A 12350-nucleotide genomic window follows, 5' to 3' on the forward strand; every position below is an offset into this window, starting at 1 on the left:
CAATATTGGAAAAATGAAGGATTACCACCAGAGGAAGAAATAATAAAAAATACTGGAATGCGCAGAGATGGACAGATTAACCATGAGATTGAAAGACAAAGAAGAAACAGAATATTATCAAACTTGGGACTTATTTTATCGATGGCTAGAGGAAAGAATGAAGGATTAGGAACTGAATATGTATTAGCGTTTTTAAACCCAGACAGCAGGTTGGTTGAAAAATTAATATACGTATGTAAGAGAAAATCAATAAAATCTTTATTTTAAAAAATCTATCTTCCTTCCTTCCTTCCCTATTTGGTTTCCCGCCTTCCTCTTCTTTCCCTTCTTTATCACTGCTCTTGTTCTAAGTCCTTCATCCCTCTTCCTCCACAGGTGCTTCTTTTCTGCTTTTTCCATGAAAGGAAGGGCCGCGGACTGTATGTGTATAGCTGAGAAAGACTGATTGGATGCAGATGGAAGACTAATTGATTTTAGAAGGGGGCAATTATTTTTGATAGTTTCAGTTGATTATTATTTTTTAATTCCTGGCCCTCTTTTGAGTAGGAGGCACAATTTGCTTGCTTATTTGTGTTCCCGATTCAATGTTTAAGCAACTCAGAATGTCAAAAATAATTTAACCACAATAATCAAAATAAAATCTTCATACACACCTACAGACACACCTACAGACACACACGGAGATAAAAATCCTATACAATGCCCACCTCCCCCATTGTATCACCTTGGCATTGCCAACTTCAACTGAAGCTGAAACGTTTGAAGTTGAAAAGTAGAGGGTGAACCTGTTTGGTCAAGTGGTTAAGGCACCAGGCCAGAAACCAGGAGACTGGGAGTTCTAGTTGTCCCTTTGGCATGAAAACCAGCTGGATAACTTTGGGTCAGTCCTCTCAGCCCAACCAACCTCACAGAACTGTTATTGTGGGAAAAACTGAAAGTAGTATTAGATATGTTTACTGCCTTGAGTTGTTTTTTTAAAAATAAGGATGGGATTTAAAAAAAATCTATCACTCTTCCCCAATTTTCAGGATTATTTTTCAGCTGGAGTTGGCAATGTCAGGCTGACCAAATTGGGAGGTAGGCGTCACACAGGATTTTGATTTTTCTCTCTCTTTTATTCTCCCTCTGCATGTGTGTATGTGTGTGTGTATAAATATATATTCTGCCTTCTTTATTTTTGTGGGGGCTTGGTTTAAATTAAGAGTTACCTTCCTTTCGTGGTAATAGGGCATTTGGGACATTATTATTCTGTGTTGCTAGCAAAGAAAATGAGGAATCTCTGCTCCCCCCCCCCCCATCTGCTAAGGCTCCTATTAGATTTTGCAACACAGAACAGGCTAAAGCTTCTCCATTCAACAGGAGTACAACCTTTCTTTCTTTTTCTTTCTTTCTTTCTTTCTTTCTCTTTCTTTCCTTCTCTCTTTTTCTTTCTCTCTCTTTTTCTTTCATTCATTCTCTTTTTTTCCCTTTTCTTTCCTTTTCTTTCCAGTAGCCATGCTGCAGGCTGACAGTACCACCTTTTAACCACCAGCATCTTGAAATCTTGCTCATTTTCTACCTTTTGAAGCCCAGTCATCTATTAAAAATGCATGCACTCCTTTAATATTTCAGACTGATTTCCCCAGGCATCCAGAACTATGTTGGGAGGGGTGTGGGTGAGCTGCTGACGGTTTGGACAGAGATCTGAAAAGAGCCTTAATGTTCTTGCTTAGCTATCCCCCGTTAATGACATCTCTAGCCACTTCTTTTCAAGTGCAGCTGCACTGCTGCACACACACAGATAGTCTCTCACATTATTAATTTCCACTGCACGCCCACCTTTTATTTGTTCACCCACCTGCCTGTTGCCAGATGACAAGAAGCTCTTTGGGAGCCTGGAGAATAATTAAAGTTTATTACATGTCATTACAATGCTTAGCATCGACAGGACTGGCCTAATTGAGGTCTCCGAGCACCCGCATAAAATGAAAAGGCTTTGACAATAAAATCAGAAGCAGGAAAAGCTCGATAAGAGCGGCTTCAACGTGCGGATTCTGCTGTAGCTTTTTGGCTAGATTCAAGCAAAAATGATCTTTAATGAAATGGGATAGTGCCTCCTTAATTGATTTATTGTATGTCTCTGTATGAAACACACTGATTAATTTATTTATTAAGAGTATGTGTGTGTATGTGCACACACACTCACATATTCCCACCTTATTCAAAGAGACATAAATTATCACATCTACTAAATCAGGGGTGTCAAACTGGCGGCCCGCAGGCCAGATGCATCATGCATAGGCCACGCCTACCCCGGTTCCGCAAAGGCAAAAAATGTCCCAATAGATCACAATATGTCACGTGACGCAATCAAGTTTGACACCCGTGCACTAAATTCTTGCAGCCATTCTGTAAGTTAGGTTAAGCCAAGAATCACCCAAACAGCCTCCTTGCATAAGGAGGCTGTGAACATGTATCAAGGTTAGAAGTATTCAAGGTTATACTTCTCAGTGCTGTTGATTGTATGAAGACTGAATAAGAACAAAAGGCAATATGGAGATGTATCCTATAATCATCTGTTTAAAATGGAAGAAGCATTTTAGTTTAAGAGATTCCAACCACAGCTATAAAATATCCAGCCCCAAAGGAAATTAAAAAGATATCAACAGCAAGTTCGAAACATAACTTCCATAGAGCTTTAGAACATAATGCTATAAAACTGTGTTCAAGTAATTGTGATTTAAATGCATGTTTCCATTTCATAAGTATTTATTAAAAGTGCAAAAGGCAGCTGGGAGAAGGCTCATACTTGTGATCATCCGAGAGCTTTGCTCCTAGTGAAAAAAAACCCCTCTATAATAGTACCAATTATGCTGATTATATTGTCAGTATTTCAAATCTGAACACTGTGCCTGCTGACTGTCATTCTTGAACACAACCATTCAAAATGCAGATATCCTGGTTTCTCCCCCGTCCCGCCCCCACTATCTAACCAGCCTATTGTTTGTTGAACATTCTTGGACTGTTGTTTCTCAAGTCTTCATTGCCAGGTAGGAGAGCAGACGTCCTGCTGAAGATCACTAAGAACAATCAAACCTTTTATTAGAATAAGGTATATTTTTCAAGGAGGATGGTAAAAGGACTCCATCTTACAATTTGCTATGCACCTGGCCTTGCAATTCCTTTCTTGGAGGAAGTATTCCTTGAATCATTGCTTTGCCTCTCCCACACTAAAGTTTGGCACAGCTCTTGATTAACATGACATACCCAATAATTTCCTCCTGTCAGTACAAGAACCACTCGACAACCTACCATTTTATTTAACGTAGTTGTCATGTAGACAAGAGGTATGGGCAACTGCTGGCAAGTCTGCATGTTCCTTTCCCAATCATCTCTTGAACTTTTATGTCAACCTTCTCTTATCTGATATAGCAGGACTATAATTTCTAAAATGCAACAGTGTGGGAATTGACGGATAAAGCTCCAACACAATAAGAAGTTGATAAAACTGCACTCTAGATGGTAGAACCAATCTGATCTAAATAGTGCCAATTATGCTAATTATGTTGTCTAGCTATAGATAAGCAACCTAGGAAAACATAACAAAATGTATAAAAATCCATTCAGGGGAATGCTGCAATAGATGATTACAAGAGAATTAACTTCCAGACTCACCCTTTCCATTTCTTTGAAGTCCTCATCTAGCTTAGTTCCTTCTGCTCCACCAACTTTTTCACTCACTTTCTGCAGTAAAAGGCAAAAAAGAAAAAAATATAGTTTTTACTCCACATTTATTATAAATACACCATGCTCCTTCCTCCTCATTTATCACCATGTACAATATGTTTATAAAACTTTTCTGTGCAAAGCAATGTAGACAAATAAAATAGTTGTAATACTTGCATATATATCCTGCCTATTTGGGGTATTTTCAGAGCTGCTTTCCAAGCAGTCTTATCATTCCCAGAGAGGAAGGAATATTGGGAAATTATAATGCAACACATCTTGGTGTCACAAAATTGGAAAAGGTTGTTCTGAATCATAGTAATGAATAAGAAGAAAAAAAAACATTTCTGAAATTTTATCATATTGATGAGATTGCACTGGGACTTCTTTTTAACAAGGGTGTGACCTGTTAGATATTATGCAAAATCAAATCTTGGTCATGGTTGCCTAGATGGTGCTATTGTTTAGAAAGTGAAATTAAGCAAGTCTGCTAAATGGTATCAGATCTCAAGGGGGGGGGGGACTTTGCATTCCAAAAATGAAGAGGACTAAGAAGGTTTCAATAAACCTGTTTCTTCCAAAGGACAGGCTTGACAGCTGGGGTGATTTCATTTTTAATAGTTGTAAGTAAAATAAAAAGAATACAATTAGCCTAAACAGAAAATACAGAAGCTAAATGATTTTACACTGCTATAAGCACTTAATAACTAATATGTAAAATATATGCTAATAAATAAAAATAATACACACACACACACACACACACACACACACACACACACGAACAAATATACACACGTACATACGTACATACATATTGTATATCTTTGGTCCCAAGGAGATTATTCTACTATAGGCATAAGACTAGGTGCAAAGAACATATTGTATATCTTTGGTCCCAAGGAGATTATTCTACTATAGGCATAAGACTAGGTGCAAAGAACTCAGTAACAAACACTCAAGTCAATGCAGATCCAGAAGGGATGTTGTTGCTATTCAGTTAGAGTGCAATGAAGACTGACTCCTTCTCTTACTGCTAACTCCTTCTCTTACCATATGTGCTCTTTACTGCATGACTGCACATAGTGACACATTAGCTTATACCTACAATTCTATTTTTTCTTTAGTCTGCAATGATTTATTTGTAGGATGTTCTAATTGATAACAGTGGTGATAGTGTGTATGTTATAAATGTGCCTAGGAACATATGAATGGCCAAGCTCACCATCTTCCAATTGTGTTTATGGCCTTCAAAGCACTGGAACATCTATACTGTGAATTTTGAGTGAAGGAATACACAAATGACAATGTGCATCCTCCTCCCCAAAACATAAACAACTTCTTTCTGCATCAGTGGTCATGATATAATTACATAATCATTTTATTTGCTGAATGACAGGAGGCTTGTCATTTTGATGACATTGTGGTTTGTTATGAACATCTGTGGCACAGGGACATATATTCTGCTAGAAAATCATTGCCCCATTGGGTCAGTATTTCAAAGATATTTCTTTACCAGATTCCCCAATGCCTTCAACCATGGCAAAACTTGAAAAATACTGCCTTCACTGGAAAAGCTGAGATACATTAAGAGATATATCTGTCTTGAAAATAGCCCTTGTTGAACTGTATGTATGGCACAACATAGAGTCACACATGAGCATAGGAAATGCTTTCTGACATTTGGTACTATGTCTTAAATTGCATTATGATGATGTTTATGTCATAAAATGTTTTATAAAACTTCCCAAATTCCAATTCCATGGCAATCATATGGTCCCAGATTTTGTAAGTTAGTCTATTTGAGGTATGTTGTTTGGGGGGGAAAAAGTGACCCATGGAGCACTCTTTCACCCATGTAAAGGTTACAAGAATCAGAGTTTTAATAGTATATATAAAGTGCAGGTGGGAATGCAGATATAACAAACAGTATAAAGAAGATACAGGTTTTGAGCCAGATTATAAGAAAGAGTTAGAGCAGTGTTTCTCAACCTTGACAATTTTAAGGCATGTGGACTTCAACTCCCAGAATTCCACAGCCAGCAATGCTGGCTGTGGAATTCTGGGAGTTGAAGTCCACATGCCTTAAAATTGTCAAGGTTGAGAAACACTGAGTTAGAGGAAGCACTTTCAAATGCTATGAAATAATAGTTCCTGGTATAAGAGGGGTCATAACATTATGGATAGAGTTAATTTCGAGAATAAGGAATCTTTGTGCAAGGCTGTAAATATATGGAAAATCTCAATATATACATTAAATTAAAATAGAAAACAAAGAGGGATTCATTGTATGGCATCCTTTTCTATATTCTATATTTCAAGTCAGCTCTCAGCTATGTAAAAGCTCGTGTAGAGCAATCCTTCTCAAATTCAAGATTACTGAACAAGGGAACAATGTTCTAATCAGTAAAATTGGCTCTAATGAATCTTCCATTAATTGCATGATATAAGCTCTGATGAAGTGAAATTTTAGCATCACATTTTCATGCTATTTAAAGCATACCTCCTGTAAGAGAAATTGAGCTTTCGTTTTTCTTTTAATAACGTTTCCACTGGTTGCTTTGCTGTGTTTTTATAACTTTACTGAAATGATCTGAAGGTTCAGCTTTGTCCTTGGCTGCTTCAAATCCACACACATAAAATTCCACATTGTTAGGAATGATTTAGAATAGCAACAAAGCAAGGATCTTTGTGATAATATTCACTATATAGAAGAGCCTGTAAGAAAACCAGGACTATCTGGATATTCTCTGGTATTTCCAGGATAGTTGTTTAAGAGATGTCTGAAACACCAGATGGGAATTAATCCTTGACTCATCACATAACTAGAGCGATAGGAAACATGGATGTATTCAGTCTAGATCTGATACGATAGTACACCCACTTATACACACAGAGATGCATGCGTAACTTGGTGCGCACAAGGTTAGACAGCCAAATGTGTGCTGAAGAGCAGGTTGGAACCTACACACAAATATATGCAAGCACGTAACATATGGATGCAGAAACATAATGTCTTCTTCTCCATGGACAGTCGGTGGGAACCACTGTTCCCTAACTGCAGAAGAAAGCATTAAGCTCCATGAGAGAAGAGAAACTGAATAGAAAGCTGGAAGGAGGACCTTTTCATTCCAAGGGATCATGTCTGCTCTGATCCTGCTGGGTGTAAATTCTGCTCTCACTACCTTGGATGCCCTTGAGAGACCTGTTTTCTGCTACCATTAGGAGCCATGGTGGCGCAGTGGTTAGAATGCAGTATTGCAGGCAAACTCTGCCCATAGCCTGGTGTTCGATCCTGACGGGGCTTAAGCTTGAGTCAGCCTTCTATCCTTCCGAGGTTGATAAAACGAGGACCCAGATTGTTGGGGGCAATATGCTGACATTGTAAAATCACCCAGAGAGTGCTGTAAAGCACTATGGGGCAATACACAAGCCTAAGTGCTAATGCTATCGCTATGCTCAATGATCCATTTGTTTGTTTGTTTTCGCTGTCCACTGTATTCACAGGAGTCTTCACCAACTAACTTCAGAAGCGTCAGTACTTTTCCTATCCTGCTCCTTCAAAGTACAACTTTCACTTCCATAGATTGTCACTATGAGAATGCCATTACCTGCCTACTTCTGATCTTTGAAGGTGCAGATCCATCATAGCATTTGAATTTCCATTTGGAGAGAGGAGTTGCTCGGACATTACCCCTGAATTGTATCTGAAGAGGGATGAGAAGGAAGAAAGGAGAGGAGAGAGAAAAGAGTAAAGGAGGGGAGAAGGAAGTAGGAAGGTTGGAGAAGAAGTGGGGAGAAAGGGGAGGAGAGTGGTGAAGGAAAGAGGAGAGGAAAAAGAGGGAAGTAGGGAAGAGAAGAAAGGGAGAAAGAAGGTAGAGAAGAAGGAGTGTGGATATAGTGAAAGGGGAAATGGGCGAGCAACACCAAAAGTCATGTGTATGTATTTATTTCATTTTATTAAAAGTATCTTATATATGAATGTAAAAAGAATGTATGTTAACATCTGATAAATATCACGGTGTATGTATGGGGGAGAGTTTGGAAAAATAAAAAATTATTTTAAAAAAAAGAATTTCTTTTTTCCAGGCCTTTGTGCCTGCTCTATTTCTCGACTGCTTATTCCTTTACTGTTGATAGTTCTAAAACACAGAAACTATTCATCACTTCAATATCTTCATTGTCAATTCTAAGGCTTATTGTTCTATTATCATTAGTTTGGCCTTCTTTACATTTAATTTTAGTGCCAATTTTTTTCACTGTGCTCCTTGAGTTTCATTACTAGAACTTGCAGATCCTTAGCATTTTCAGCTATTAGAACAGCGTTACCAACATAATGCAGATTATTGATGTTTCTTCTTCCAATTTTATAACCACAGTCATCTTCTTCCATTCTAGCTTCTTTGATATATATTTAGAATTCAAGTTGAATAAATAGGGGGAAAATATACAGCCTTGTCATACTTCTTTGGCTTATCTCTTTATTTAGACTTTATAACATGATTTAATAGTGTGAATGATCAAAGCTTCAAAGGGGATGTTTTTTGTTTTAAAGCTGTGTCCCTGAGAACTTCAGGGACAGGACTGAATAAATTTTGTGCGTGTCCAGCATTTGCTTTCCTTGCTTGAGCAACTACTAGTCAGCTCCCTATTTCTCTTCTATTAACAGGTCATGACCACACAATCTCTCTTACATGTATATAAGTTTATAGAATTTCAAAAACTGATAAAATATAGAATAATAGAAGAGTTAGAAAAAGACAGAGGTGAGGAAAAGAATTACAAGTATAAATTGAACAGAAAAAATATATATGAAAAAATTAGAAAAAGAATAACTTCCAGACTTCTGTAGTACAGATATAAATATATAATAAAGTAATCATGACCAATCTCATACTACTTTGGTTGGCTACTAGATTCTCCTTGACCGAGGAAAAGCAGCCTGAGTCTATGCCTGTTTTTCAAGGCCCCAGATTCTTCTTTAAACAATTTTCCTATGGAAAATTGATGGCACAGCTTTTTGAGTCCAACGATACAATAAGAATGCAGTGAAAATTCTTACATGTACCGTGTTTTTCTGAAAATAAGACTTCTTCTTCTTCTTCTTCTTCTTCTTCTTCTTCTTCTTCTTCTTCTTCTTCTTCTTCTTCTTCTTCTTCTTCTTCTTCTTCTTCTTCTTCTTCTTCTTCTTCTTCCTTCTCCAAAAGAAGCACCAGGTCTTATTTTCAGGGGATGTCTTACCTCCAGCACCAACAGCACCACTCAGCAGGCCCACTTCTTCTGGCCTGCATTTTGTAGTCAGGCCTTCGGGAAGGTCTATGCAGCCAAGCACTGAGCTATGGATTCAATCCATAGCTCGGTCCTTGGCTGCAGAGGTCTTGCAGAAGCAAGCTATGGATTGAATCCATAACTCGGTTCTCGGCTGCAGAGGCCTTCCCAAAAGGCCTGTGACTGAGAAATGCAGGCCTGGCTGCAGAAGATGCCTCAGAAGAAGAAATGGGCCAGCGAGAAGAAACCTGGCTGCAAGGTAAGTAGGTGTGGTGCACATGGGGCAGATGAATATCCCTACCCCTGCCCTACCTTGATTTTTAGGTGTGTGCCTTGCCCCCAAAATAGGGCTTATTTTTGGGGGGAGGGCTTATATTAGGCCCACCCCAAAAAATCAAGCTAGAGCTTATTTTCAGGGTAGGCCTTACTTTCGGGGAAACATGGTATTTAAGAGAATTTATCTGAGAACCCCTCTAAATGGAAACATTTAGCTCAACCCATTTTGCAATACTGCTTTTCCACTGTGGCCCTCAAGTTCCTCAAAACTATTGTATGAGCAGAAACTAAAGATTGCCTCTCTATATCACAGAAGGAAAAGAAAGTTGCCTTTTGTGGTTGGGATTTTTTGTTAAGCAACACCAATCCTCATTCTAGTATGTTTTGATTAGCTCTTTTATCAACTAAGAATATAGTCACAAGAAAAAGAGTAACTTCCAAAGTTCTTTAGTACAGATACAAATACATAATAAAGTAATCATGACCATACAATCTCATCATACTACTTTGGCTGACTACTGAATTTGTCTTTCAGAATTAAAAATCACAATTTATGAATTATAGCCAGAAGTCAATGGAAGCCAAATTCAAAACATACACATACTATATGGAAATCCTTCAACTAACTAAAACTGTTCATACACATAGCAATAAAATCTTCTTGGTCCTATAACAGAGCTACCTTTGTACTAGCCTCTGGGCAAAACTTTATATACAGTATTTATCAAAATGTAACATGCATTAATGAGTATGGGTATTTGTGATAGATATAAGAGCTTGAAATATTCTTTACATCTGATTATATATGTACAATGTGGATCATGCACAAATTGTAAGCCTCTTTGGATATCCTTGATAAAATATCTGGGGGAACAAAAGGATCAAATAAAATAAGAAAAAAAACAATTGGCGTCCATTTTGGTTCTTTTGGAACACATGTTGACACTACAGTCATTAATAAGATACTGCAATTATGGATGTAATCGTATTTTTAAGGTGCATAATAATATTGTTTATTTGCTATTTTTCATAAGGGTCTCTAATACTTAGGGAATAACTTGTTACAATAATGTCAATATGTGACTCTCATTGTACCAACCTCTTCCCATAGGAATATCTTTGACATTTGACCTTGTGAGTTTACTTTTGTGTTCTAAACTTGGGACTGGATTTATGACTATGAGTTTAGCTGGAAAGATTGATTACAGCGGCAACTTAGATAATGACCTGCTATTCTTAAAGCTAAGACAGAGGTTTACCATCATGAATAAAACATCTCATAACATTTTAAACCCTGACATGGTTGCAGATGTACAATGTATCTGAACAAGAATATAATTTTGTCCAGTTTGATAGGAACAGGGTGGGATTTTGTACCTGAGGTTGTGATCATGATATTTGAGGAAGGTTACTCTATTTGGGCTCTTTTGATTTGTCTTGCCTATCATGGCTAATTTTAATTAGTTGATGGACATAAATGGGGTAAGTGAGAGGTTAATGTTAACCTAAATCAGTGGTTCTCAACCTGTGGGTCGGGACCCCATTTGGGGTTGAACGACCATTTCACGGGAGTCGCCAAACAACGCAGTCCGCCATTTCCCCCCCCTTTTCCTTAGCTGTGCTACTCCCTTTTATTCTATTGGCTTTTGAAAGCCAACAGAATAGACTCTCTTGAATAGAGTCTAATTCTATTGGCTTTCAAAAGCCAATAGGAATTGTCCAGGCTGTCTCTGCCCTACTGAGCCCGCCAAAAGTCCCATTCTGCAAACGGTGCTGCACCAGTTGAGTAGTCCTCGACTTACGACCGGTTGAGTAGTCCTCGACTTACGACTGGTTGGGGGGTCACTGCATTAAAAAGGTTGAGAACCACTGACCTAAATGAAATAATAATATAATTCTTGGGGAAGGGAAACATTCTGGACCTAGAACATTGCCCATTAGAACAACTAAAGAAAATGAATCCTGGAAGAATCAAGATTGGACCAATGTCGGTTAGCCATGATGGCTGCGTCTGAAGGCCAGCTGCTGGGAGACTAGGGAGCTTCCCTGTGCGGTTCGTTGGTCACAGCGAAAACAAACTGCTGGACTAGAAGGGGTCTGGTCCAAGGCACTGTTTATGTCCTTATTATATAGTGATTCAAAGGGTAGTAATGATATGTAAGTATTCTTGAAGGCTACTGATTATCAAAATTCAGTCCAATTTAGATTCTGGTCTGGGCTCTTGTTTATTTTCTGCATATCACATGTGTGTAACAGATAGGTGCAATATCATTATAATGCGAGTACATACATTCACAGAGGTAACAGTCAACTAATGATCAATAACCCCTCCTATTTGGTGGGGGGAAAAGTGTAAGAGAACCAAAATAAGCAGAGGTAATCGATTAGTGCACAAAACTCATTAAAAGGCAAAAACTTCTTTGCAGGCTAAAAAGCAACAGAAGCTCTGGTCTGATTATTGGCTAAATTAAATGTGGTTATCTTGATAGATAACTTTACTAGGAGAAGGACAAAATGAATGTCTTTTATTAGATTGTTTAACAGCATTTCACACCAATAACCCAGTATGTTCCCGGTCTGTGCTACAGTTCAACAAAAACATAGAATAGCATTGTACTGAATACTTAGTACTAATTTCTATGTTGCTAGAGATATACTGTAGATACGATATTAGAGGGCCTACTGCTGTAGCTTAAGGCAAAGGTTTTTAGCATTCAGCTGTGTTTTCTTCTGTCTCGCTAGCGCTTTGCTGCAGAATCACTGCTGCAGTGCTACTACACATTCATTGGGGACAAAAAGGGCAACCTATGAGTTGGAAGACAATGGCACGAATTCCGCTATAGTACAAGAGAATTCATTTGCACATAGTTAATGTCATCATATAAAGGAGTAATGTCAGCTGTAATGCAGAGCATCCTAAAAGCTCATCACTGTTATTAATTTCAGTAAGGCTTGCATGCTCCATGTCAAAATAGCAATTTGAACAGTAACTAGAAAAGAAATGTATAATTATATTTATGAAAGGATTTGTAGAATTATTTTTCATGGAGCTTAGGAACAACATTCTTTTTCAATTGCTTTGCGGTGCATGCAGAAAACAA

General features: G+C 38.0%; 1 protein-coding gene across 1 annotated transcript in view; it reads right to left on the bottom strand.

Moving 5' to 3' along the window:
• SH3GL2 (SH3 domain containing GRB2 like 2, endophilin A1) overlaps nt 1–12350 on the bottom strand; it is a 193518-nt gene that overhangs the window by 21523 nt on the left and 159645 nt on the right. The window contains exon 2 of the mRNA XM_039319422.1: nt 3655–3723. Within this exon, the coding sequence (XP_039175356.1) occupies nt 3655–3723 (69 nt within the window). The remainder of the gene's footprint in view (nt 1–3654; nt 3724–12350) is intronic.

The sequence above is a fragment of the Crotalus tigris genome, unplaced genomic scaffold (assembly GCF_016545835.1).
Source record: "Crotalus tigris isolate CLP2741 ecotype Arizona unplaced genomic scaffold, ASM1654583v1 scf7180000023589.2044511, whole genome shotgun sequence".
NCBI lineage: Eukaryota > Metazoa > Chordata > Lepidosauria > Squamata > Viperidae > Crotalus > Crotalus tigris.